This window comes from Scyliorhinus canicula, chromosome 1, assembly GCF_902713615.1.
Source record: "Scyliorhinus canicula chromosome 1, sScyCan1.1, whole genome shotgun sequence".
In the NCBI taxonomy this organism is placed as follows: Eukaryota; Metazoa; Chordata; class Chondrichthyes; order Carcharhiniformes; family Scyliorhinidae; genus Scyliorhinus; species Scyliorhinus canicula.
Window position 1 is genome coordinate 303552708 of NC_052146.1, and position 26517 is coordinate 303579224.

General features: G+C 49.5%; 1 protein-coding gene across 1 annotated transcript in view; it reads left to right on the plus strand.

Moving 5' to 3' along the window:
- cd109 (CD109 molecule) overlaps window positions 1-26517 on the plus strand; it is a 141673-nt gene that overhangs the window by 74590 nt on the left and 40566 nt on the right. The window contains exons 23-24 of the mRNA XM_038816851.1: window positions 20791-20967; window positions 24972-25053. Of these exons, the coding sequence (XP_038672779.1) occupies window positions 20791-20967; window positions 24972-25053 (259 nt within the window). The remainder of the gene's footprint in view (window positions 1-20790; window positions 20968-24971; window positions 25054-26517) is intronic.

Sequence of the window (26517 nt, forward strand, 5' to 3'; positions counted from 1 at the left end):
GAGGACTTTTGGAGAGCTGCTGGAGAGCTGTTGGAGAGCTGTTGATGGGCTGTTGGGGAGCTGTTGGAGGGCATTTGGAGGGCTGTTGGAGGGCAGTTTGAGGGCAGTTGGAGGGCTGTTGGAGGGCTGTTGGAGAGCTGTTGGAGAGCTGTTGATGGGCTGTTGGAGGGCTGATGGAGGGCTGCTGGAGAGCTGTTGGAGAGCTGTTGATGGGCTGTTGGGGAGCTGTTGGAGGGCATTTGGAGGGCTGTTGGAGGGCAGTTAGAGGGCAGTTGGAGGGCTGTTGGAGGGCTGTTGGAGAGCTGCTGGAGAGCTGTTGGAGAGCTGTTGATGGGCTGTTGGGGAGCTGTTGGAGGGCATTTGGAGGGCTGTTGGAGGGCTGTTGGAGGGCAGTTGGAGGGCAGTTGGAGGGCTGTTGGAGGGTTGTTGGAGAGCTGTTGATGGGCAGTTGGAGAGCAGTTGGAGGGCTGTTGGAGGGCTGTTGGAGGGCTGTTGGAGAGCTGTTGGAGGGCTGTTGGAGGGCTGTTGGAGAGCTGTTGGAGAGCTGTTGGAGAACTGTTGATGGGCTGTTGGAGGGCATTTAGAGGGCATTTGGAGGGCTGTTGGAGGGCAGTTGGAGGGCTGTTGGAGGGCTGTTGGAGAGCTGTTGGAGGGCTGTTGGAGGGCTGTTGGAGAGCCGTTGGAGGACTTTTGGAGAGCTGTTGGAGAGCTGTTGGAGGGCTGTTGGAGGGCAGTTGGAGAGCTGTTGGAGGGCTGTTGGAGGGCAGTTGGAGGGCTGTTGGAGGGCAGTTGGAGAGCTGTTGGAGGGCTGTTGGAGGGCAGTTGGAGGGCTGTTGGAGAGCTGTTGGAGGGCGGTTGGAGGGCGGTTGGAGAGCTGTTGGAGGACTTTTGGAGAGCTGTTGGAGAGCTGTTGGAGAGCTGTTAAAGAGCTGTTGGAGAGCTGGTGGAGAGCTGTTGGAGAGCTGTTGATAGGCTGTTGGAGAGCTGTTGGAGGTCTGTTGGAGAGCTGTTGGAGGATTTTTGGAGGGCTATTGGAGGACTGTTGAAAGGATGTTGGAGGATGGTTGGAGAGCTGTTGGAGAGCTGTTGGAGGGCAGTTGGAGCGCGGTTGGAGAGCTGTTGGAGAGCTGTTGGAGAGCTGTTGGAGGGCGGTTGGAGGGCGGTTGGAGAGCTGTTGGAGAGCTGTTGGAGAGCTGTTGGAGGGCGGTTGGAGGGCGGTTGGAGAGCTGTTGGAGAGCTGTTGGAGAGCTGTTGGAGGGCGGTTGGAGGGCGGTTGGAGAGCTGTTGGAGGGCGGTTGGAGAGCTGTTGGAAAGCTGTTGGAGAGCTGTTGGAGGGCGGTTGGAGGGCGGTTGGAGAGCTGTTGGAGGGCGGTTGGAGAGCTGTTGGAGAGCTGTTGGAGAGCAGTTGGAGAGCTGTTGGAGAGCTGTTGGAGAGCTCTTGGAGAGCTGTTGGAGGGCGGTTGGAGGGCGGTTGGGGAGCTGTTGGAGAGCTGTTGGAGAGCTGTTGGAGGGCGTTTGGAGGGCGGTTGGAGAGCTGTTGGAGAGCTGTTGGAGGGTTGTTGGAGAGCTGTTGGAGGGCGGTTGGAGAGCTGTTGGAGAGCTGTTGGAGAGCTGTTGGAGAGCTGTTGGAGGGCGGTTGGAGGGCGGTTGGAGAGCTGTTGGAGAGTTGTTGGAGAGCTGTTGGAGGGCGGTTGGAGAGCTGTTGGAGAGTTGTTGGAGAGCTGTTGGAGGGCTGTTGGAGAGCTGTTGGAGAGCTGTTGGAGAGCGGTTGGAGGGCGGTTGGAGAGCTGTTGGAGAGCTGTTGGAGGGCGGTTGGAGGGCGGTTGGAGAGCTGTTGGAGAGCTGTTGGAGGGCGGTTGGAGGGCGGTTGGAGAGCTGTTGGAGAGCTGTTGGAGGGTTGTTGGAGAGCTGTTGGAGGGCGGTTGGAGAGCTGTTGGAGAGCTGTTGGAGAGCTGTTGGAGGGCGGTTGGAGGGCGGTTGGAGAGCTGTTGGAGAGCTGTTGGAGAGCTGTTGGAGGGTTGTTGATGGGCTGTTGGAGGGCAGTTGGAGGGCTGTTGGAGAGCTGTTGGAGAGTTGTTGATGGGCTGTTGGAGGGCAGTTGGAGGGCTGTTGGAGAGCTGTTGGAGAGTTGTTGATGGGCTGTTGGAGGGTGGTTGGAGAGCGGATTGCAAGAAGCTGCAGAGAACACAAGTGGAAATAATGCACCATGATTACGATTTTCATTCAGACCAGCCAGGGCGGACAGCTGGATAAGGATTCAAACACTTTAAAGGTGGAGATCTATTTTACAAGGAGGAGGAGTCTGGTCACAGCAAAGTGGAACAGATTAGTCTGGGATTATTTTCCCTAGAAAATAGTAGATAAAGAGGTCTTTGAAGTCATTGAAGGAGTTTGATAGGGTAGACATAGAGCAGATGTTTTCCACCTGCAATAGAAGAACCAGGGATGATAAGGTTGCCATTAATAAATACAATATGGAATTCAGGCATATCCTTTTTACTGAGAGAGTGGTGAGAATATGGAACGTGTTACCATTGGGAGTGGTCGAGGTGAATAGATGTGTTCAAGGGGAAGTTGGACAAAGACATGTCAGAGAAATGAATGGGACGATATTCTGATTGGAGCAGGTGAAGTAGAAGGGGTTGGAGCCTTGTGTGGAACATAAACACCAGCATGAATCAGTTGGGCTGAATGGCCTGCTTCTGTGCTGTAAATACTAGGTCATGGGTTAAGGGTGGCTTCCTGAAGTGACGGTGTCAATGGTTTCGAAAGGGAGGGTGGCGAAACCTATGGAATGGGAACCTATCATAATCCAACGAACACCATCCATTGCCACCCATCCCCTGAACAGTCGGAACAGTTAAAATCAAAGCCAGTATGGTTGATAAGTTCAAGACAGAAGAAGTGTGTGCAGCAACAGGATTATGTGTACGATGGAAGAGCCTCAACAGATTGCTGCTGGATCTCGTGTCTCATCCACTTGGCTTCATCTTCTAATCATCAGCAACCATTCCAGTTTCAAGCAGCATGTGTTTTTCATCTGAATATCATTCTCAAACTAACAGGTCTATTTTGGGCAATATAATTTATTGTTACAAAGAAACGTTCTTTTTCTTCCTTCTGAATTGCGAGACACATCTGTGTCTAATCTATTTCATTTCAAAACAATCGTTTTATTTAGACTGAAGTGGTCAGCTGGGGAATAATTTTCAGTTTATTTTCTATTCGCTTTGCCTTGCACTGCTCCCTTGTCCTCACCTGAAAGCACTGTTTACTGCTCGGCTGCCGTTCAGTGAATGTTGAACACTCCGCCCTTTCTTATACAACTCTGGGGGCATCACAGCAGCATCTCCTCCTGATGTCGACACTCGCTGGGTACAATATCCAACGAGCTTGACTGGACAACCAGCCGGAGTGGGACCCCTTGTCCGTTTCCCCTATTCTAGGCACAAGAATGCTGAATATGAAACCAGTTATCATGCCCCCATCTCCGGCTCGAAATCAGTTAAATTATCACCAGGAATTCAAAGCTTAAATTATGAAGTTTTCTCACAGTTCTTGAACATAGAAGATTGGCAGGTGACCTGATTGTAGGTTCATGATCAATATCGTAAAAGGATTCTATGAGATAGATACAGAGAATTTTTTTCTTCTGTGAAGGAGTCCAGGACGAGGCCTACAATCTTAAAATTGGAGATTGAAGTTGAGGGGGTGATGTCATGAAGCACTGTCTTACACAAAGGATGTGGAGGTGCCGGCGTTGGACTGGGGTGAGCACAGTAAGAAGTCTTACAACACCAGGTTAAAGTCCAACAGGTTTGTTACAAACACGAGCTTTCGGAGCACTGCTCCTTCCTCAAACCTGGTGCTCTTTAATCTGGTGTTGTAAGACTTCTTACACAAAGGAGACTTTAAATCTTACACTTTAATTTTATTCATTGACGGGATTTGGTGATCACTGGCTAGACCAGCATTTATTGCCCACCCCTAATTGCCCTTGAGAAGGTGGTGGTGAGCTGCTTTCTTGAACCACGGCAGTCCATGTGGTGTAGGTGCACCCACTGTGCTGTCAGGGAGGGAGTTCTAGGATTTTGACTCAGTGACAGTGAAGGAACGGAGATATATTTCCAAGTCGGGGTGGTGAGTGACTTGGAGGGGAGCCTCCAGGTGGTGGTGTCCCTATGTGTCTGCTGCCCTTGTCCTTCTTGGTGAGCGAGGTTATAGGTTTGGAAGGGGCTGCCTAAGGAACCTTGGTGAGTTGCTGTGTCTATCTTGCAGATGGTAGACATGGCTGTCACTGTGCATTGGCGATGGAGGGAGTGGATGTTGAAGGTGTGGATGGGGTGCCAATCAAATGGGTTGTTTTGTCCTGGGTGAAGTCGAGTTTCTTGAATGTTCTTGGACCTGCCCTCATCCAGGCAAGTGGAGAGTATTCTGTTACACTTCTGACTTGTGTCTTGTAGATGGTGGACAGACTTTGGGGAGTCAGGGGTTGATTCACAGGCTATGAAATTCTCAATGTCTGAGCTGCTCTTGGAGCCACACTATTTATATTCATAGAATTTACAGTGCAGAAGGAGGCCATTTGGCCCATCGCGTCAGCACCGGCTCTTGGAAAGAACACCCTTCCCAACAGCACACCTCCACCCTATCCCCATAGCCCAGTAACCCCACCCAACACTAAGGGCAATTTTGGACACTAAGGGCAATTTATCATGGCCAGTCCGCCTAACCTGCACATCTTTGGACTGTGGGAGGAAACCGGAGCACCCGGAGGAAACCCACGCGCACACGGGGAGGACGTGCAGACTCCGCACAGACAGTGACTCAAGCCGGGAATCGAACCTGGGACCCTGGAGCTGTGAAGCAATTGTGCTAATCACTATGCTACCGTGCTGCCCAAATGGCTACCCATATGGCTGGGTCCAGTTCAGTTTCTGATCAACAATGACCCCCAGGATGTCGATAGATTGGGATTCAAAGATGACAATGTCATTGAATGTGAAGGCGAGCTGGTTGGATTCTGTCTCGCTGGAGATGGCCATTGCCTGGCACTGTTGTGGCACACGTGTTACTTTCTCCAGCAAAAGGATGCTGAGCTTTCAGGATTGGGATTTCTGTTGGGTTAGGTCATCCACAACGATATTTATATAGCACCTGTAATGTAATAAAACACCCCAAGTTACTTCACAAGAGTATTTTAAAACAAAATACGGTGCTGGGCCAGACTTTCACTCCCAAGGGGGTATCTTAAGTTGGGAAATTTCTCAGCACCCGCCTCAAGAAAACGTTTCCTATCAGACCGGATTTTTGTGTGGGTGTGGGACAGAGTTAGGTAGTCACCCTTGGAGATGTCCATGGGGTCTGTATTTTAAACAGCCCACCTCGGTTCTCTGGGATCGTCCCACTTGTTTTGTTAAACATTAGTTGCTCTTTGGCCTCACACCCCACACCCCCACCCATGTCCAATGGCGGTACACGGCAATTCATGCCAAACCATGCCCCCCAATCCCCATGGCCCCTTTTAGCTCCATGCCAACCTATTACCAACTCGTGCCAACACCTGCACCCACCCATCTAATATCTAATAATAGTAGGCAGCACGGTAGCATGGTGGTTAGCATAAATGCTTCACAGCTCCAGGGTCCCAGGTTCGATTCCCGGCTGGGTCACTGTCTGTGCGGAGTCTGCACGTCCTCCCCGTGTGTGCGTGGGTTTCCTCCGGGTGCTCCGATTTCCTCCCACAGTCCAACAATGTGCGGGTTAGGTGGATTGGCCATGTTAAATTGCCCGTAGTGTCCTAAAAAGTAAGGTTAAGGGGGGGGGGGGGGGGGGTTGTTGGGTTACGGGTATAGGGTGGATACGTGGGTTTGAGTAGGGTGATCATTGCTCGGCACAACATCGAGGGCCGAAGGGCCTGTTCTGTGCTGTACTGTTCTATGTTCTATGTTCTATCCTCCATGCTAAATTAGTGCCAACTTATTCCAACTTATACCCCCACCCACCACCTCTTTGCCTACACAGCCTCCATGCCAACTCATCCAATACCACCATGGGCAGATCTCAGGAGACATATTTAGATTAAATAAAATAACGGTCTGAATACCTATTATAGTCTTCACTACAATAAAAAAAACAAATCATGAAAGCCCATTAAACATTTTAGAAGACCCTCAAGTGCTTAATGCCTTATCAAAACAATTTGGCTTGCACTCACAATTCCACATCAAAGACAGTTAATTATTTAATAACATCTTTGAGTTGTCAATCAAACTGTGAATTTGCAATCCCCATGCTAGATTAATTGTAGGTTGTGGAAAGCAGTCAACCATCAGTAATGATATTATCATTAGCCTTTGCCTAATGTCAACAGCAGCTTTTGTAGCAGCTACAACAAGTGTTTTTCAAATCAGGCTGGCTGTTTTACTTTTCCAAATTTTTAAGGGCTGGGTATTTAAATAATTTGTCTGCTTGATAGTTCTCCATACCTTACCCGACCTTGAGGAGTCTCTATGCCTGACATATTAATTTATGACTCCCACACAGTGAGTTAAGGCCCTGCTGAGTTTGCATTTCCCTCTTCTTCGAGTCATGCTCCACTCGTTTCACCTCCTGGCAGAAATGGGGTCTGCCAGAAATGGGGCCGGACCTCTGGATCCGGGTCCCATCTGCCATTTAAAATCAGCTGACTAGGTCAGATGACAAAACTCTTGGTTAAAGAGTTAAGTTTAGAGAAGGAAGGAGTGTTAGAGAGTGGAAGAGGTTTATGAAGGGAATTACAGAGCTAGTGGCTATGGCAGCTAAAGGCATGACCGTGAATGGTGGGACAATTAAAATTGGAGGTGCTGAAGAGTGTTATGGGCCAGGATTTAGCGAACCCCAATATGTATCATGGAGTTCACCTGACCCACAACTTTTAATAGATTGTGGTATGGGGAGCACACGGCTCACTCTACAGATGTGGTACAGCAGAAATGGAAAAGTATTTTTTAAAGCAAAACAATGTTTATTCTATGAACTCAAGTTCACCTTTTTAAAACATACAGTGAACATCTTAGCAACCATCAATTTAAATACAACCCCTAAAGAATACAACACTAAGTAATCCTTACTGAATTCCCAAACAACATTCAGCAGACAAAAGACCTGTTTAACACAAAGATCAGGTTTAAATTCGCTATTGAGAGCAGTTACCATGTTTAAACCAGCAAATGAACATTCATAAGCTTGCAGAGATTCACACACATCCTGCTGTGATTTCAGCTTCTCCAAAACTAAAATGAAACCAAACCCACCCTGCAGCAAAAAGCCTAAAGCAAAGTAAAAAGCTGGCAGACAGCCAAGCTCCACCCACTCTCTGACATCACTGCAGTAATAAACACCCATTTCTTAAAGGTACTCTCACTACAGATATTTATATACACACCCATTTATAAACACCCATTTCTTAAAGGTACTCTCACTACAGATATGTATATACACACCCATTTATAAACACCCATTTCTTAAAGGTACTCTCGCATGACAAGTGGCCAGAGTTAGATGGCTGCAGCCAGCTTGGAGGAATGTGGGGATGGAAGCAATAACAGAGATAGGGAGACAATGGAAAGATATGAAAACATGGCGAGTGGCGGAAATTTCCATTCTCTGCACAGATTATTGGCTGAGCTGGGAAAACCATTGTGCATCTCGCAGGCTGCATGGCCGGGTTTTCTCCAGCATTCTCTGCAGAACAAATCTGGTGGCGGAGCCCACGCTGGCAGAGAGGGGCCAGAGATATCCGACAGCCGGGAATGCCAAGAACGGGGCGCCTGTTTGATCTCCGATATAAAACACAGGGACTCCCCCTAAGACATACTGGACCTCATCCTCACCAATCTGCATCTCTCAGATGCATCTGTCCGTGCATCTGTTGGTGGGAGTGACGACCACACAGTCCTTGTGGAGATGCGTTATGTAGTGTGGTACACTCCTGGCATTGTCAAGAGCCTTCAGACCTCGTTAGGGACAAGAAGATGTTGATTAATAAAGAATAGCTTGGCACCGGAGGTTGTGCAGCATGGGTCTGCCGTGGAGCAGCAACTCCCAAGTCCTTACGTGCTTCCTACATGGCTGCTAGATGTATTCTTCCCAAGACTGGACTCCACCCACTGGGGTGATCATTCACCCTCGGTGCCCACCGGACCCTCAGTCAGGTGACCCTCTTAAAGAGGCAGACACCACAAACGCTACACTCCTCTCCCTTTACCTTTTTTATACAATCTTCAAATTCAATTTACTAAAATCCATATTCTAAATAATATATAAGTTAGACATTTGAAAATCAAAGTAGCGATTGTTCAGTGTTCAGTTCTTGAGATTTGCAGTTCAACATAACACTTCTCCTAGTATGTTTCAACTATATACAGTTCCAAATACAGTCTTGCATGAGATTCTACCACACAGGTTTGCTGCTTTTTGAGTCCAGTTCTAGACTCTGCGCTGATCAGGTGTGATATACTTTACTCTGCGGACGGTGTCACTCTCAAATCCTTTATTAATCCTTTTTTCTGTCACGCACCTTACTCTACAATGCATGGCGGTACCATCATCACAATACAATGCAATCTGTGCCTTGACAGCTCATTCACAAACTCAATCTGTCACATGCGAAAGAGTGGTCATGGTACCCTGTTTCTGGTACTTAGGCCATGGGATAAAGTTCCTTTTCTTTCTCGCATTTCTATTCAGCATCTTTTCCATCGACCATGTCATATTAGTTCTTGTGCTTTTCTATTGGTGTGACCGTTTCAGTAATCTTGGCCTGGCACTTAATCTCAGTTTCCTTCTGTCTGAATTGTTCCTCTGTCTACATCTCTCCTGCACAAAGTCCTTCATTTCACAACCTCTTTCTTTCAGCTTTTGCATCAAACAATCTTCTGCTTGTTTTGCATCGACTTTCTTCACCACCTGTATTTTGCACTACACCCTCCATCAGCTGCAGTTTGAGCTAAGCCAGTTCCAGCTCCATCCCCTTTATCTTGATATTCATCTGAAGTACTCTTCGATGAACTGACCAATTTAAATGGCCCATCTTTGTTAAGAGTTCTCTGCAGCGATTGCAGTGTTCAACCGTTTCCAAATTATTTTCCAACTCTGCTTTATTTCCCAACTGTGGCCTTCCCAATCTCTCACTCAGTTGAGGGCTGATTTATTTGTATCTGATGATTCTTGGTTTCTGATTCTCATTCTCAGAACGTACAAGCTTTACTCTGAGTCCATTTGCCTCGGTGTAAACGTTGCTCCATCAGCATTCTGACCTTGATTTCCAGCTTTGAGAGAAATTCCTGATCCACTGACATTTCCACCAGCTTAACGCTCCGTTCCTGGACACATTGTAATTCTTCCATTAACCACTGCAGTTTTTTGTTTCTATTAAAATAACTTTCTCTTGGCAAAGAGAATCACAATCATTCTTTTGTCCATCGCTTTGCTTGTGCAATCTATTCAGTTATCCATTTCTGAGTTTCTTCCTGGCTGAATCGATTATTTAAAAAAAAATTTAGTGTACCCAATTCATATTTTCCAATTAAGGGGCAATTTATCGAGGCCAATCCACCTACCCTGCACATCTTTGGCTATTTGGGGCGAAACCCATGCAAACACTGGGAGAATGTGCAAACTCCACATGGACAGTGATCCAGAATCGAACCTGGGACCTTGGCGCCATGAGGCAGCAATGCTAACCACTGCGCCACCGTGCTGCCCAAGATGAATCAATTATTCCCTTCTGACAATATTTGTTAACAATCTCTCCCTTCTCAAGCTCTGCATGTTTTCAGAGAACTGACGGATTCCTTTTGTAGTTACAACAGACTCCAATTCTACATTCATGATTTATTTCTGCTTGTGATATTTATTGGACAGTTTGCTGAATTGCTAACTTGTTCCAACAGCTGTGATCTCTCTTTTGGTTTGCCTGTTGCTAAGTCCTCCTCAGCACCCTCAACACCGCACAATTTCTGCCTCTCTGCAGAATGCCAAGGCCTCTGGTCCATTTGTGTTCTCCACACGACTAGTAGCTCGATCATTCAGTTGGACCACAATAGAATTCCCAATAATGGCTCTGATAAATGATTTCTCGGCTCTGATTTCTTCTTCAACAATACGGTGACTCTTGCAGTAGATGTTCCAGGGTGTCCTATGTCGGCACCATGGATTAAATCTTTGATGTCTTTCACTCTGAGACTAGCAGTTCTCTCACCCATTACAAAACTGATAGCATCCATTACATGGGGATTTCCTTGGCTCTTCGAATTCCAGGCTATGACCATTGGTGTTGAGTTTTGCTGTGCTTTTTCTCTCAACTCTTTTAGACTTTTATTAACATCTTCATGCTCTAACTCCAGTTCCTTCACCGCTTACTGGTGAAGTCGAGGATCCAGTTGCAGAGGGAGGAGCCATGTCCTAGGTTTTGGAGTTTGGATATGAGCTTGTTGGGGATTATGGCGTAGAAAGCGTAGCTGTAGTCAATGAATAGGAGTCTGACGCAGGTGTCCCTGTTGTTGAGATGCTCCAGGGATGAGTGGAGGGCCAGGCAGATGGTGATTGCTGTGGACCGGGGTTGTGGTGTTATGCGACTTGCAGTGGATCTAGGTATTCCGGGAGTATGGAGTTGATGTGCCTCATGACCAACCTCTCGAAGCACCTCATAATGCTCAATGTCAAGGCCACCGGATGGTCGTCATTGAGGCACGTTGCCTGGTTCTTCTTTGGCACCGCTATGATGGTGGTCTCTTCCTCTGAGCTCCAGCGTTGCCTGCGCTTTGAGGTCTTCAGTTGCTTACAAACCTCCGAGCTCGAGTTACCCTCCATCTGGCGGCTTCTCTGACATTCAGATTCTGGCAGTTTTAGACCTTTTCTCGAATACCAAAAGCCCACGAGTCATGCCTTGAAATTCCACGTTTGGATAATTCCTCCTGATCAGCTGCTCTTTTCAATGTGAAGAGTGTGAATTTCCCCCTGTCCCCCTGTCCCCCTGCCCCCTCCACCCCACCTGGAAAAAATAGACGGTGCGAGGTTCATGGGTAAGACTCCCGGAATCGAGGCTCTGGTGCCATTTTTGTGAAGGAGGGGAGACTTTCCGATGTAGCGAAAATTCGGGCCAGTGTGTAATGACCGGGTTAGCTCGTTCTCCTTTCTTTCCATCGTGACACACGTTTCCCTGCAGTAATAATTCTGATCCACTGGCATGCTGCTTTTTCCATGAACACTGACACAAAGTTGTTTGCAACCTCCAAGCCAAGTCATACATATAAGAGCAGAGGGAACGGGAAGAGACCATTTTCTCTCTGCTCTGCTCCGTCATTCAGTCAGATCATGGCTGTGATCTAATTTCATAAGAATTGGGGGTTACATGTTAGCATGGACAGATGATTGGCTAGTGAACAGGAAGAAGACAGACGGAATAAATGGATCATTTTTGAGTTGACAACCGTAACTTGCGGTGTGCCACAGGAATCAGTTTGTGGCCCAAACTATTTACAATCTATATGAATGAATAGGACATGAATGTATCACTGCTAAATTTGCTGATGGCACAAAGACAGGTCAGAAAGCAAATTGTGAAGAGGAGTTTACAAAGGGATTTCAATAGGTTAAGCGAGTGGGTATAGATTTGGCATTTGGGACAATGTGGGAAAATCTGAGGTTGTCCACTTTGGCACGAAGAATAGAAAAGCAGAGGTACAGAGGGATCTGGGAGGTACGGTGGCACAATGGTTAGCACTGCTGCCTCACAGCGCCAGGGACCCGGGTTCGATTCCAGCCTCGGGTGACTGCCTGTGTGGAGTTTGCAACTTCTCCCTGTGCCTGAGTGGGTTTCCTCTGGGTACTCCGGTCTCCTCCAACAGTCCAAACATGTGCAGGTTTGGTGGATTGGCCATGCTGAATTTGCCCCTCAATGCCCAAAGATGTACAGGTTAGGTGGGGTTATAGGGATTGGGTGGGGGACAGGCGGGGGAGTGGGGTTCGGTAGGATGCTCTTTCAGAGGGTCAGTGTAGACTCAGTGGGCCGAATGGCCTCCCTCTGTACTGTAGGGATTCTATGGGTCCTGGTAAATGAGTCACAAAAAGCCTATATGCAAGTGATGAGGAAGGCAAATGGAATGTTGCCATTTATGCAATGGAAATGGATGCTAGAGGGAGATAATCTTTGCGGCAGCTGTACAGAGCCTTCGTGAGGCCACATCGGTATAATTAAAAACAGTTCAGAAAAAGATTCCTAGGATGAAGGAGCTGTCATACTGGTTTAGCACAGGGAAAAATAGCTGGCTTTTATAGCAGACCAAGGCAGTCCAGCAGCGCGGGTTCAATTCCCGTACCAGCCTCCCCGAACAGGCGCTGGAATGTGGCGATGAGGGGCTTTTCACAGTAACTTCATTTGAAGCCGACTTGTGACAATAAGCAATTTTCATTTCATTTTTCATTTCATATGAAGAATGGTTGAGCAGCTTAAGCCTATATGCTTTATATTGAGAAATTGAGGCAAACTTATTGATAAGATTCTCAGGGTACTTGACAGGGTAGATGCTGGGAGGATGTTTCCTCTTGTGGGGAAATCTAGAAGTCGGGGGATACCGTTTAAAAATAAGGGGGGCTGGATTCTCCGCTGGCGGGATTCTCCGTTGTAGAGGCAGCGCACCCACGCCCAGGGATTTCCCGACAGCCGGCTTGTGGGGCGGAGAGTACCGCTGCCGGTGGGAGGGGCGTGCCCCACCTGAAAACTGGTGTGGCGGGACGGAGAATCCCACCCGGGCTCTCCCGTTTAATAAGGAGGTGAGGAGGATTTCTTTCTCTCAGGGTCTTTAGTCTGTGGAACGCTTTTCCTCGGAGCCTGAGTTATTGACTATTATCAAGGCAGAGTTAAATAGAGTTTGGGAGTCAAGGGTGATCAGTAGACAGGCAGGAAGGCAGAGTTAAAATCACAATCAGATCACTATGGCCTGACTGAATGGTAGAGCGGGCTCAAAGATACAAATGGCCTATTCCTCCTCCTATTTCTTGTGTTTTTCTGACCTAGGGCGGGATTCTCCGACCCCACGCAGGGTCGGAGAATCGGCCGGTAGCGGCGTTATTCCCGCTCCCGCAGGGTTTTTAAATCTCTGACCGGCCAAAAACCGGCGCTGTGCAAATCCCGCCGGCAGCCTCTGAAAACAGCTGGCGCCGGCGGGATTTCATTTTTTTTTTAGATTCCACAAATCTCCGGCCCGGATGGGCCGAAGTCCCGCCGACGTGGCCACGGGTCACGTCGGCGAAAATCACAGTTGCTTTAAAATGGCGTCAACCATTGATGATGGTTGACGCCGTTCAGTGTCGGGGGGTGGGTTGCGGCATCGGGGGGGGGGGTGGGTTGCGGGTATCGGGGGGGGGTGGGTTGCGGCATCGGGGGGGGGTGGGTTGCGGGTATCGGTGGGGGGTGGGTTGCGGCATCGGGGGGGGTGGGTTGCGGCATCGGGGGGGGTGGGTTGTGGCATCGGGGGGGTGGGTTGCGGCATCGGGGGGGTGGGTTGCGGCATCGGGGGGGTGGGTTGCGGCATCGGAGGGTGGGTTGCGGCATCGGGGGGTGGGTTGCGGCATCCGGGGGTTGCGGCATCGGGGGGGGGCATCGGGGGGGGGGGGTTGCGGCATCGGGGGGGTGGGTTGCGGCATCGGGGGGGTTGCGGCATCGGGGGGGGTTGCGGCATCGGGGGGTGGGTTGCGGCATGGGGGGGGGTTTGGGGGCAGCGGCGTGCAGAGAGGGGGGCGACGGATGCCCTGGGCCAACGCACCGTCGCCCCCCCCCTCTGTACGCCGCTGCCCCCTACCCCAACCCCCCCCTCACCACCCCTACCTCCCTCCAACGCCCCTACCCACCACCCCTACCCCCCTCCCCACCACCCCTACCCCCTTCACCACCCCTACCCCTCTCCAACGCCGCACCCCCCCACCCCCCACTAACGCCGCACCCCCCCCCCCACTAACGGAGGAAGGAAGGGGGGGAGGAGGAAGGAGGGGGGACGGAGGAAGGAAGGGGGGGGAGGAGGAAGAAGGGGGGAGGAGGAGAGAGGGGGGGTGTGGGTACCGGCCTTCAGAGGGAGGGGGACGGGGTGTGGGTACCGGCGTTGAGGGGGGGACCCGGCGTTGAGAGGGGGGGTTGCGGCGATGAGGGGGGGTTGTGGCGTTGAGGGTGGGGGGTTGCGGCGTTGCGAGAGATGGGGGGCGGCGTTGGAGGGGGGTAGGGGTGGTGGGGAGGGGGGGTAGGGGTGGTGGGGAGGGGGGTAGGGGCGTTGGAGGGAGGTAGGGGTGGTGAGGGGGGGTGGTTGGGGTAGGGGGCAGCGGCGTACAGAGGGGGGGGGGCGATGGTGCGTTGGCCCAGGGCATCCGTTGCCCCCCCTCTCTGCACGCCGCTGCCCCCAAACCCCCCCCATGCCGCAACCCACCCCCCAATGCCGCAACCCCCCCCCCCGATGCCCCCCCCCCGATGCTGCACCCCCCCGATGCCGCAACCCCCCCCCCCGATGCCCCCCCCGATGCCGCAACCCCCCGGATGCCGCAACTCCCCCCCCCGATGCCACAACCCCCCCCCGATGCCGCAACCCCCCCCCCCCCCGATGCCGCAACCCCCCCCCCCCCCGATGCCGCAACCCCCCCCCCCCCCCGATGCCGCAACCCCCCCCCCCCCCCAAATGCCGGGTCGGTCTCTCTCCTCCCCCCCCCAAACGCCGGGTCAGTCTCTCTCCTCCTCGTCCTCCAAAAAACGCCGGGCCTCACCACTTCCGCAGCTGGTGAAACTGACGCGTATCGCGTCAGTCAGCTGCTGGCCCCTCCGGGAACGGAGAATAGCGGCCTAAAAGAAGGCCCCGACGCCGGAGTCATGTACACCGATTTTTCTCGCCGGAAATCGGCGTTACGACGGTCTGCAGAGAATTTCGCCCCTAATACCTATCTTTAGCCCATATCCCTTAACCTGTTTGTGTGATGATAAGTAGATTGTCATCTATATTATCATCTGTATGTAAATAATAATATCTGTGTAACTGTTGTAGTTCCAGCATCCGGCCACAAGGTGGTGTGAGCATGTAGACACGGGACGCAGACACACCGTGTGTTCCAATAGAAGTTGTTCTCCTTACTAAGGAGTTTGTAGCAGTCGCATATTAGAGTAGCTCTGTAGCATCTTAGTGTAAGTTAGTGTTAGACCTTTATTTCCGACTGTATTAATCTTAGACATGTTCGTAATTCGTTAGTGTAGTGTTAGTAATAAATAACTTTGTTTATAAAAAAAGGCTAATGTTCTTTGCTCACACAACAATATCAAGATTCAACATCAGCCCAATTAAAGGACATTAAATTTGGCCAACAAAAATTAATCAACCTTAGTTTAAAATTTAACAACTGATGTATCATCACTTGTCATTTGTGAAGAAATTTCGAACCTTCTGTCACCTTTTGTGTATTGAAGCGTTCCCGAAATCGGCTCCTGAAAAGTCTGGCTCTAATTTCTTTCCCTCTGCCCACTCGTCCTCGGGGTGATTTTCCATCCGTTCACGGCAGCGGAGAATGGGAGATTCGGCTGAGCACCAAATTCTCCGTCCTCGCGAGCAGCGGTGGTGGGGCAGACTCGCAATGGAGAATCCTGGCCCTAGTCTCACTAACCCGCAGAAATAGGTACTTCCAAACTACCATACCTGTCCCACTCAATATCTTGAAAACCTTGATCGACGAACCTTCCGAATTCCCAAGGATACAATCTTGGTTTTCCCATCTTTCATCGAGCAGAACTGTTAGGTCAGGGGAACGGCAAACAAAGCTATTGATGTACAGGTAAATATTCACTGAGCATCTATCATCAACCTGAGCAGCATTGGTCCAATCATCAAGGAAGCTCTTTTACAACACAATTCTGTGTCTGGGTAAAGGCTACGAGGGGAAATAAATGATCGTGAACTACATTGTTGCAGGCAATCCAATCCCCTTTAAAGTCGAGACTCCAGCAGTCTTAAAGGCTTATCAAACGAGTTACTGACTCCCTTGGGGACCACCAGTAAATATAAAGATAAGAGGGCCTGTGTTTGAGCCAGAAATATGGATTAGTTCAGGTAACTCCAGTTGGAGAGCTCTCATCAGCTCAGGCGCTCCCATATGGAACTTTCCACATTTTTCATCCAAGGACAGTTGATAAATATCTGCGGTTGCATGTTTAAGTGTCAGGCCTGGCCCAGTGGGTAGCTCTATCGACTCTGAGCCAGAAGGTCATGGGCTTGGGAGATGCTCCAAAAACCTGAGGAGAAAATCTATCCTGATGCTCCCAGCCATCAATCAGCAATCTTGTCTGCCCAGTGAAAGATCCAACGGCAGTTCTTCAAAGGAGCTGCCTTGGCCAATATTTATCCCTCGCCCAACATAACTGAGATAGCTAATCTGATCATTGATCTCATTCTCCTTTAGTTGGATCTTGCTGTGTAACTGCAGCTTTGTTTTAAATGAGTAATTTCCTTTCGCACCCGCCCCTTCACCTCATCCCTCCCACCCCCTAGTTTTTTTGGCTTGAGGGTGTCAAAGTACTTGGGCCCCCAATACACTTGCGTCACCTGATGCCATATAGCTGAGTCACCATATGCCTGAATTATCCAATGCAATGGGTCCTATAAACTTGGCTCCTCTGGTACGTTAGGTCCGCCCTCTGGTGCCTGCATCCCCTGGTACCTCGGTCCTCTGATTTTCCACCTGTGACCTCTATTGAACAAAATGTGCTGGAAATGTGTGCTCGTCCGACTGGCTATTTGGTTGACCACCTGAAGAATGGCCAACTAGGGTCAGTCAACCAGGGAAACAACCCTGCCATCAGGTTAAGGAAATCAGTAAGCAGGACTGCAGAGAGTGGGCGTGCAGCCTCTGCCCTCAATCCCAAATGGGAATCATTTGCACTTTGCTCAGAGCCCCATCCGGTATCGTGACTTATTCAAGAAATAACCGAATAGAAATTAATCCTGGGTAATAAATAATCGGCTCTCCGTTCTAACCACTGCCCAATTTATCATCCACAACCTGTCTGCACAACTACAAGAAGTTTTATAAAATGTATATTTAATGTCTAAATGTATACGTTATTTACATCTCCTGGGAACTGGGCCAATATGGATTGGATTGGATTTGATTGGATTTGATTTATTGTCACGTCTACCAAGGTACAATGAAACGTATTGTTCTGTGAACAGTCCAGACAGATCATCCACACATGAAAAAAATGTAGGACATACCTAAATACACAATGTAAACACATTGGCAAAGGCACCAGGTAAAGCATACAGGAATGTAGTACTACTCAGTAGAGAAGATATGTGGAGTGATCTCTAAAGCCAGTAAGGTACAAGACAATAAACTCAATGTGACTAAGGGGAAGAGTAGACAGGGAAGAGATGATGAACGCAAAGGTGGTCTGAGGTGCATTTGTTTTAATGCGAGAAGTGTAGCAGGTAAGGCAGATGAACTTAGGGCTTGGATCAGTACCTGGGAATATGATACTATTGGTATTACTGAGACTTGGTTGAGGCAAGGGCAAGACTGGCAACTGAATATCCCAGGGTATAGATGCTTCAGGAGGTATAGAGAGGGAGGTAAAGGGGTGGAGGAGTTGCATTACTCGTCAGAGATGATATCACAGCTGTGATTAAGGAGGGCATGATGGAGGATTCGAGCACTGAGGCAATATGGGTGGAGCTGAGAAATAGGAAGGGTGCAGTAACATTGTTGGGACTTTACTACAGGCCTCCCAAAAGCGAGCATGAAGTAGAGGTACAAATATGCAGACAGATTATAGAAAAATGTAGGAGAAATAGGGTGGTTGTGATGGGAGATTTTAACTTCCCCAACATTGAATGGGATTCGTGTAGTGTTGGAGGCGTAGATGGAGCAGAGTTTGTAAGGAGCATCCAGGAGACTTTTTTTAGAGCAGTATGTAAATAGTCCAAATCGGGAAGGGGCCATACTGGACCTGGTATTGGGGAATGATCCCGGCCAGGTTGTTGATTTTTCAGTCGGTGATTACTTTGGGAATAGCGATCACAATTCCGTAAGTTTTAGAATACTCATGGACAAGGACAAGAGGGGTCCGAAAGGAAGAGTGCTAAATTGGGGAAAGGCAGAGTATAACAAAATTCGGCAGGAACTAGGGAATGTGGATTGGGAGCAGCTGTTTAAGGGTAAATCCACATTTGAAATGTGGAAGTCTTTTAAGGAAAGGTTGATTAGAGTGCAGGACAGACATGTTCCTGTGAAAATGAAAGATAGAAATGGCAAGATTAGGGAACCATGGATGACGGGTGAAATTGTGAGACTAGCTAAGATGAAAAAGGAAGCATACATAGGATCGAGGCAACTCAAAACTGATGAAGCTTTGGAGGAATATCGGGAAAGTAGAATCTCAAACGCGCAATAAAGAGGGCTAAAAGGGGTCATGAAATATCTTTGGCTAACAGGGTTAAGGAAAATCCCAAAGAATTTTATTCGTATGTAAGGAGCAAGAGGGTAACTAGAGAAAGGATTGGCCCACTTAAAGACAAAAGAGGGAATTTATGCATGGACTCAGAGGAAATGGGTGAGATTCTTAATGAGTACTTTGCATCGGTATTCACAAAGGAGAGGGACAAGACGGATGTTGAGGCTAGGGATGGATGTTTAAATACTCTCGGTCAAGTTGTCATACGAAGGGGGACGTTTTGGATATTCTAAAAGACATTAAGGTGGACAAGTCCCCAGGACCGGATGGGATCTATCCCAAGTTACTGAGGGAAGCGAGGGTCGAAATAGCTGGTGCCTTAACAGATATCTTTGCAGCATCCTTGAGCACGGGTGAGGTCCCAGAGGACTGGAGAATTGCTAATGTTGTCCCTTTGTTTAAGAAGGGTAGCAGGGATAATCCAGGGAATTATAGACCTGTGAGCTTGACGTCAGTGGTAGGCAAACTGTTGGAGAAGATACTGAGGGATAGGATCTATTCACATCTGGAAGAAAATAGACTTATCAGTGATAGGCAGCATGGTTTTGTGCAGGGAAGGTCATGTCTTACAAACCTAATAAAATTCTTTGAGGAAGTGACAAAGTTAATTGATGAGGGAAGGGCTGTAGTTGTCGTATACATGGACTTTAGTAAGGCGTTTGATAAGGTTTCCCATGGCAGGTTGATGGAAAAAGTGAAGTCGTATGGGGTTCAGGGTGTACTAGCTAGATGGATAAAGAACTGGCTGGGCAACAGGAGACAGAGAGTAGTGGTGGAAGGGAGTGTCTCAAAATGGAGAAGGGTGACTAGTGGTGTTCCACAGGGATCCGTGCTCGGACCACTGTTTGTGATCTACATAAGTGACCTGGAGGAAGGTATAGGTGGTCTGATTAGCAAGTTTGCAGATGATACTAAGATTGGTGGAGTTGCAGATAGCGAGGAGGACTGTCAGAGAATACAACTAAATATAGATAGATTGGAGAGTTGGGCAGAGAAATGGCAGATGGAGTTCAATCCAGGCAAATGCGAGGTGATGCATTTTGGAAGATCAAATTCAAGAGCGGACTATATGGTCAATGGAAGGGTCTTGGGGAAAATTGATGTGCAGAGAGATCTGTGAGTTCAGGTCCATTGTACCCTGAAGGTGGCAACGCAGGTTGATAGAGTGGTCAAGAAGGCATACAGCATGCTTGCCTTCATCGGACGGGGTATTGAGTACAAAAGTTGACAGGTCATGTTACAGTTGTATAGGACTTTGGTTCGGCCACATTTGGAATACTGCATGCAGTTCTGGTCGCCACATTACCAGAAGGATGTGGATGCCTTGGAGAGGGTGCATAGGAGGTTCACCAGGATATTGCCTGGTATGGAGGGTGCTAGCTATGAAGAAAGGTTGAGTAGATTAGGATTGTTTTTGTTGGAAAGACGGAGGTTGAAGAGGGACCTGATTGAGGTCTACAAAATTATGAGAGGTATGGACAGGGTTGATAGCAACAAGCTTTTCCCAAGAGTGGGGGTGTCAGTTACAAGCGGTCATGATTTCAAAGTGAGTGGGGGAAAGTTTAAGTGAGATGTGCGTGGAACGTTTTTTACGCAGAGGGTGGTGGGTGCCTGGAACGCTTTACCAGCGGAGGTGGTAGAGGTGGGCACGATAGCATCATTTAAGAAGCATCTAGACAGGTATATGAATGGGCGGGAACAGAGGGAAGTAGACCTTGGAAAATAGGAGACAGGTTTAGATAAAGGATCTGGATCGGCGCAGGCTGGGAGGGCCGAAGGGCCTGTTCCTGTGCTGTAATTTTTCTTTGTTCTTTGTCTCTTTTGTTCTTTGATCAGTTCAGTCCATAAGGGGGTCGTTTAGGAGTCTGGTAACAGCGGGGAAGAAGCTGTTTTTGAATCTGTTCGTGCGTGTTCTCAGACTTTTGTATCTCCTGCCCGAGGGAAGAGGTTGGAAGAGTGAATAACCCGGCTGGGAGGAGTCTTTGATTATGCTGTCTGCTTTCCCAAGGCAGCGGGAGGTGTAGACAGAGTCAATGGATGGAAGTCTGTTTTGCATGATGTACTGGGCTGTGTTCACGACTCTCTGTTGTTTCTTACTGTCTTGGGCTGCACAGTTACCATACCAGGCTGTGATGCAGCCAGATGGGATGGTTTCTATGGTGCATCTGTAAAAGTTGGTAAGAGTCAGTGTGGAGAAGCCGAATTGGCAATATGTGGCAATTGCAATTCCAATGTGAATGAAATGGATTGTGAGATTGAATTGTGTCTTTCAGGTGATATAATAGGACCTTCTATTAATGGTTTAGAGGACCTGCTCCAGATGCCTTATGGGTGTGGTGAACAAAATATGATCAGATTTGCTCCAAATGTCTACATTTTACAATACTTCACAGCCATAAACCAAGTGAATGAGGAGATCGAGGAGAAAGCTTTGTCATACATGAACCAAGGTAGGATTTGTTTTATGATGATCATGACTTTGTTTCTCACTAGCCTTTTGCTTGAGAGCCACCTTCAGGAACAGTCTGCCTCGTACTCTGCAGCCTTTTACTCCAGGCCTAAAGCCTAACTCCCAGCAAGGCCCCTGAATCCAATTCCTCCCTCACACTTGAGTGCTTCAGGGCTTTGGGCTTATGGCTCCAGATCTTTCAGGCCTTCAAGGGGAAGACCACCCACGTTTTGCTGTGGTTCATTGCTTCAGACCCAACTCAAGCCCCAGAGTCAGCGGCGGCTCAGAGGAATGTGCTATCAGAGGGTTGTGGAATCAAATACCCCTCCAAAGACTTGAACAGAGAAGTCGAGGCTGACTCTCCACTGGAGTGCTGCACTGCCATCATTACTATCTTTCAGGTGAGACATTAAACTGAGGCCTCATCTGCCCTCTCGGGTGCATGTAAAAGATTAATTTCATTGAAGGAGAGGGGAGTTCTCTCTGGTATCCGTGACAGTCTGTTTTTGATTCAAGGATAACTAATGTTTATGAATATTATAAATAAGTAATAAGAACAAATAAATGTGAGCTTATTATCTCATTGCCATTCCTGTGAACTTGCTGTCCGTATATTGACTGCCATCTTTTTGCGACCATGACTGTATATCAAGTGTGGATGTGAAATGCTTTGGGTGGTCCTCAGGTTGCGAAAGGTGCTGTAAAAATGCAAGCTTTTAGGCCCTCCTGCATTGTCTTTCTCAGCTCACACCTTCACTGCTAGTTCCTCACATGCATCTTGGAAAATCTCCTCAAAGCCACAGCCCAGTCGCAATCCCTGCGCCGGATTCTGAAGGAATGCATGTTGGCTGCAGTCCTGCTGGCTGTTCTGGGGGTGGGAATGTGCCAACAAAACAAATTGACTTTATAGCCTATGTGTCTGATGCGACCATCAATTCACACAAGATGATTAGTAGAAGTGAACAGTGGTTTTAATCAGCTAGATCGATGCCTGCCTGCGACTGCTCTGTACTGAGTGCTGCCTACAGGCTGCTGGTTTATATACCACCCCCGAGGGGGCGGAGCCACAGGCGGAGCCCACAGGGGCATCAACATAATACAGTACAATACAGTGGTGAATTGCAGCAGCAATACGTTCACCACAGTGTCTTAAAGAGAGAGGTTTAGGGATGGACAATGATGGGTGAAAGAAATCGACGATGTTAGAATTGGAAGAATTCAGAGGTTTTGGAGTGTTTATATGATTGGTGGAGGTAAAATATATGGGAGCAGCAAGGCTGTGAAGATAAGACCGTGTGGGTGGTACGGGAGCACAGTGGTTAGCACTGTTGCTTCACAACTCCTGGGTCCCATGTTCAATTCCTGGCTTGGGTCGCTCCCTGTGTCTGCGTGGGTTTCCTCCGGGTGCTCCGGTTTCCTCCCACAAGTCCTGGAAGACATGCTGTCAGGTGAATTGGCCATTCTGAATTCTCCCTCTGTGCACCCGAACAGGTGCCGGAATGTGGCGACTAAGGGCTTTTCACAGTAACTTCACTGCAGTGTTAATGTAAGCCTACTTGTGAAAATAAAGATTATTCTGACATTAAATAGGAATGATAATTGAAATTTGTGGCATTGAAGGAGAGGGGGCCAATGTCAAAGAGCTGATGGTTGGTGGATGGAATTCATTGCTGAGAGATGCCAGCATTTGCTGCTTATACTGCGCTATGTTTCTAGTGAGACTGGAAAGACCTTGGGAGAGATCTTCCAGCTGTTCATGCCAGCGGGATCTTCTGTCCTGGTGACACCCCACCATCTCCGGTGGCGAAGGGTGGATTGAGTGGAAAATTCGATTGACAGCAGCAGGACCAGAAGATCCTGCCGCTGCTCAGAAAGATGCCACAGGAGGCCACTGTGTGAAGAAATAGTTAAAATTTCATTGGAATTGTGAATGCAGAAAATCTTCCCATTCGTTTTGCCAATGTTAACATTAACACCCAGTGAGATGCAAGAATCTTTTATTCCCTCCCGAGTGTACCCCCCGAGGGAGGGGCGCTGCAGTACCGAGGGGGGGGGGGCGCTGCAGTACCGAGGGGGGGGGGGCGCTGCAGTACCGAGGGGGGGGGGCGCTGCAGTACCGAGGGGGGGGGGGGCGCTGCAGTACCGAGGTGGGGGGGGGCTGCAGTACCGAGGGGACGCTGCAGTACCGAGGGGGAGGGGGGCGCTGCAGTACCGAGGGGGGGGGGGGCGCTGCAGTACCGAGGGGGGGGGGGGGCTGCAGTACCGAGGGGGGACGCTGCAGTACCGAGGGGGGGGGGGCGCTGCAGTACCGAGGGGGGGGGGGCGCTGCAGTACCGAAGGGGGGGGGGGCGCTGCAGTACCAAGGGGGGGGGGGGGGGCGCTGCAGGACCCAAGGGGGGGGGCGCTGCAGTACAGAGGGGGGGGGCGCTGCAGTACAGAGGGGGGGGGGGGGCGCTGCAGTACCGGGGGAGGGGGGCGCTGCTGTACTGAGGGGGGGCTGCAGTACCGAGGGGGGGCTGCAGTACTGAGGGGGGGGGCTGCAGTACTGAGGGGGGAACCCGGGGGGTTCCCGTACCAGCATCCCCGGACAGGCGGCGGAACGTGGCGACTAGGGGCTTTTCACAGTAACTTCATTGAAGCCTATTCGTGACAATAAATGATTTTCATTTCATTTCATTTCAAATGCGTGATCATGGAATCATAGAATTGACAATGCAGAAGGAAGCCATTCGGCCCATCGGGTCTGCATCAGCCCTCGGAAAGAACACCCTACTTAAGCCCACATCTCCACTCTATCCCCGTAACCCAGTAACCCCACAAAACCTTTTAGACACTAAGGGGCAATTTTGCATGACCAATCCACCTAACTTGCACATCTATGGACTGTGGGAGGAATCCAGAGCACCCGGAGGAAACCCACGCAGACACGGGGGAGAACGTGCAGACATGTTCATGATATGGAGATAGAGAATGGAGGGAAGACCGGCGAAAGGATGGTGACAGGAAGAATTAAGTGTTAGAGAAGCAAAGACGCAGTCAGAAAAAGAGAGCTTTGACTTTGAGTGACCCTTCTAGAGATGAATGTGGACACGCATAAGAATAAAATATGTGTGATAAAAATCATTCAACATTTGGGAGTTCCTTCAGTGTCCATTTAATTGTTACACCTGCTCTATCCATTTTTTTGTTGTGATTTTCTGCATGCAATAGCCACGAGATTGTAGGAAACAGGAGCCAGAGTGGACCACATGGCCCGTCAGGCCTATTCCACCATTCAATATGATCCGGGCTACTCCTGGGCTTCACCTCCATTTTCCCGTCTGCTCCCCATATCCCTAAATTCCCTGAGAGACGGAAAAACTGTCTACCCTAGCTTTAAATGTGTTCAACAATGGAGCATCCACACCCCTCAGGGCTGGAGTATTCCAAAGATTCACATCCCTTTGAGGAAAGAAACTTCTCCTCTTCTCAGTCCTAGCAGGGGCTGGTTTAGCTCACCAGGCTAAATCGCTGGCTTTTAAAGCAGACCAAGGCAGGCCAGCAGCACGGTTCGATTCCCGTACCAGCCTCCCCGGACAGGCGCCGGAATGTGGCGACTAGGGGCTTTTCACAGTAACTTCATTGACGCCTACTCGTGACAATAAGCGATTTTTCATTTCAATGGTCGGCCCACCTTATCCTCAGACAGTGACCCTGTGTTTTAGCTTCCCCCACCAGCGCGAACAATCTCTCAGTGTCCATCCCTGTCAAAACCCTGCAGAAACCTGTAGGTGCCAATGAGATCACCACTCATTCTTCGAAACACAAGAGACTATAAGCCCAATTTACTCAGCCTCTCATCTAAGGACACTCCCCCCTCACCCAGAGACCAATTCAATGAAGCTTTTCTGTACCGCTTCCAGTGTCATCATATCCTTCGTATTGGGATCTCTGCCCAAACAACAGTTGGATCCAATCCCTTCTCGATGCTCAATCCAGTCCTAAACTAACAATTTTGTCCTTCAGGTTACCAGAGGGAGCTGACATACCAACGATCTGATGGTTCCTTCAGCGCATTTGGAAATTCTGATTCTTCTGGAAGTACTTGGTAAGGTTTCTGCTGGCAAATGACTGATGTTCCTTTTGTTTGTATCTCTGGCTGCAAAGCTCTCATCCACTGAACTGCGAAACCAATCCAAAAAACTGTTACAAGATTTATAAGTATTTTTCTTCAGCTTAATTACCGAAGAACATTGAGGGGATTACTACTGTATCAGCAGGGAATACACTAGGAAGGAATGACCAACCAATTCACAGAAATAAATATGAACAACTTTACTTCATTCTGAATATGAGACTTCATAGAAAGAGAAATTAGCTGCAGTTCTCAATTGATGTCCATACTTTGGATTGTTGGATAGCGAAGTATTCTCTCACCTCTAGCTTCCAAATTCTCTGGTGCGATTTAATGGAAATGTTTCTAAGTGTGGTAATGAGTGGGAACTGCTGTGAGCTTCCCAACGCTCGCCCCGGTGAGGCCGTCACCAATATCAAATGTTAATTGGTCCACTTAACGAGGCCCTATAGGCTTCACACCACAAGTGATTGTCCTGCCGGCTGATTCGCCGGGACCGCGCTCGCCAGCTCTCCCGCTAACAAGAGAGAGCAGCACTTAAACCGTTCCTGCACAGCCAACCCTACTCAGCTCGCAGACATGTCACCGAGGAGCGCAGCTCCATGATTCAGGGACACTGACCTGGGCAGACTGTTGGACCCGGTCGAGATCAGACGGGTTTCCTGTTCCCCCGAGGATCTTGGAGGGTCAGCCATGGGACCCCCACTGTATTCACAGCACAGCTGTCATCCCACTTTCCACCAGCGCAGAGACACACACCTCGGTGGGCAACGTTAGTGGACAGGTTTCTGGGACACACTCTGGTGAGCACCTCACAGCTGATAATGTACATCAGGTGGAGGCAGGAACCCCCAGGCGAGGCAGCAGTCGGATGTCTGCTGGATCCCAGGACCCAGCTGGGTCCCAGTCAGATGCTGAGCCAATGGACCAGGGTTACCCAGAGCTGATGCAGACGATAGGGTGCGGCTGCGATATTCAGAGAGGGCTGTCAATGACCCTACAGCAGGTCCATAGCTGACTGGAGGAGTCCTACAGGCTACGGGCGCAGGAGATGGTGCTGGCAATGCGTGGCACAGAGGCCAACACTGCCAGGGTGGCGACCGCAGTGGAGAGCCTGGTGCATGGTGCCAGCAGCATGAATGGTGGTGTCCAAGGCGTGGCTCAGTCAGTGACGGCCATGGCTGAGCCTGTACCAGCTGCTGGGGGGTGTGTCCCAGTCCCAGGTGGACATTGCCGGGGTGCTCCAGAACATGTCCCAGTCACTGAGGAGCATCGACGAGGGCATCAACGACATGGTTCAAATAGAGGGGAGCCGCCAGAACTGGCAGAGCCAGAGGCGCAGTGGCAGCCGGGGCTCAATCCAAGTGCCCCTCCATCCCGCGCTGAACCCCAGGGCCCTTTGGGCACCAACCAGGAGGAGAGGGCGCTGGGTGCCAA